At 32.8% G+C, this 1,309-nt stretch overlaps 1 protein-coding gene across 1 annotated transcript in view; it reads left to right on the top strand.

Moving 5' to 3' along the window:
* Positions 1-1,309, top strand: part of LOC110288747 (dynein heavy chain 7, axonemal-like) — a gene marked incomplete at both ends in the record, with an annotated part of 18,225 nt that overhangs the window by 8,904 nt on the left and 8,012 nt on the right. The window contains one exon of the mRNA XM_021155009.1: positions 516-656. Coding sequence (XP_021010668.1) covers positions 516-656 — 141 coding nt within the window. The remainder of the gene's footprint in view (positions 1-515; positions 657-1,309) is intronic.

The following is a 1,309-nucleotide window of genomic DNA, read 5'->3' as shown; positions in this document are numbered from 1 at the left end:
ATTACTGTCTTGTGCATTGGATCTATGTCCAGAAAAGGGAGTAACACAGGTTGAGAAGTTCGGAAACACAGGTAGCAGTTAGAGAAATGTGTGTTCTGTCTGTGTGTACGTGAGATTGTGTGGAGAGCTGATTTAACCAAACAAAAATCATATGCTACAAATTTGATAGCTGTCATTTTGAAATTACTTGAATGTATACTTTGCACTAAAATTGTGTACAGACTTATCTAACACAAATGTATCTATGGTATCTTTGGCTAAAACTGGTCATATAATAATTTAATAAATGAGGTTTACATAAATTGATAATGCTTGTAAAAATAATATGTAATATGCCTGCTTGTATGAATTAACTTGTATGTAAGGATTATAATCATGTTCTTTATGTGAATCTATCAACTGGATAAGCATGTTTTAAAAAGTTAAGTGGTTTGAGTTGATTTAGTTTAATAGTTTAGCTCTCCAATGGTTTTCTTGTTCTAGAATGTTCATTTTTACCAATTTTTTTAAATTAGGTGATTAGAGATGCAATTGCTGCCTATACAATATATTCACGAATTAGTTGGGTAAGAGATTGGCCTGGACAGACTGTTCTCTGTGTATCTCAAACCTTTTGGACAGTAGAAGTCCAAACTGCTATACCTGCGGGGCATCAGGTAAGCTTTTATAATTCATGTTTTTCAGAACTTAGAAAATAGTTATACCAAGAATACACTTGCCCTAACATATTAAATGATGATTGTCCATCAAAAAATATACTTTTTGCTACAAGCTGAGTTATAGGTTTTAAAAGTAAAATACAGAGAAAAGGCTACGTTATTATTCAAGATTTCCATCTGAACCATTTCTTTATTCACATCATGTCAGAGCCAAGGGTGCCTGCTTCTCAGTCTTGTTGTTTGCACACTGTTATCCTTTAAAAATAAAACCAGGATAGTTATGATGTTCAGAAATACCAAGAGGATATGGGATAATAAAATTCCCTTCTGTGCCCTGAGTAAAACTACCCTGTGCAGAAAAAGCATCAATTCACTTATTTTGACTATTTTTATTTTTAATGTACTAATTTTGAATAAATGAACATTTTGAGTTCTGCTTAATACCAAGTATTCAAACATATTTGAGGATATGGGTTTAACAATATTATTTGGATGGCTGCTATTAATTTTAAAAAAACTTTCAGCAAAATCTTGCTAGTGTATGCAATGGTGTCAGCGTTTGGAAGCTGATTATGGGATGGATCACTGAATATGGCAGTCTCTAGATGGTCCATCCTTTCATCACAGCTCCAAACTTTGTCTCTGTAACT

This window comes from Mus caroli, unplaced genomic scaffold (assembly GCF_900094665.2).
Source record: "Mus caroli unplaced genomic scaffold, CAROLI_EIJ_v1.1 scaffold_12777_1, whole genome shotgun sequence".
Taxonomy (NCBI): domain Eukaryota; kingdom Metazoa; phylum Chordata; class Mammalia; order Rodentia; family Muridae; genus Mus; species Mus caroli.
The sequence above is the reverse complement of the archived record's forward strand: the minus strand, read 5'-3'. Positions and strand labels throughout refer to the sequence as shown.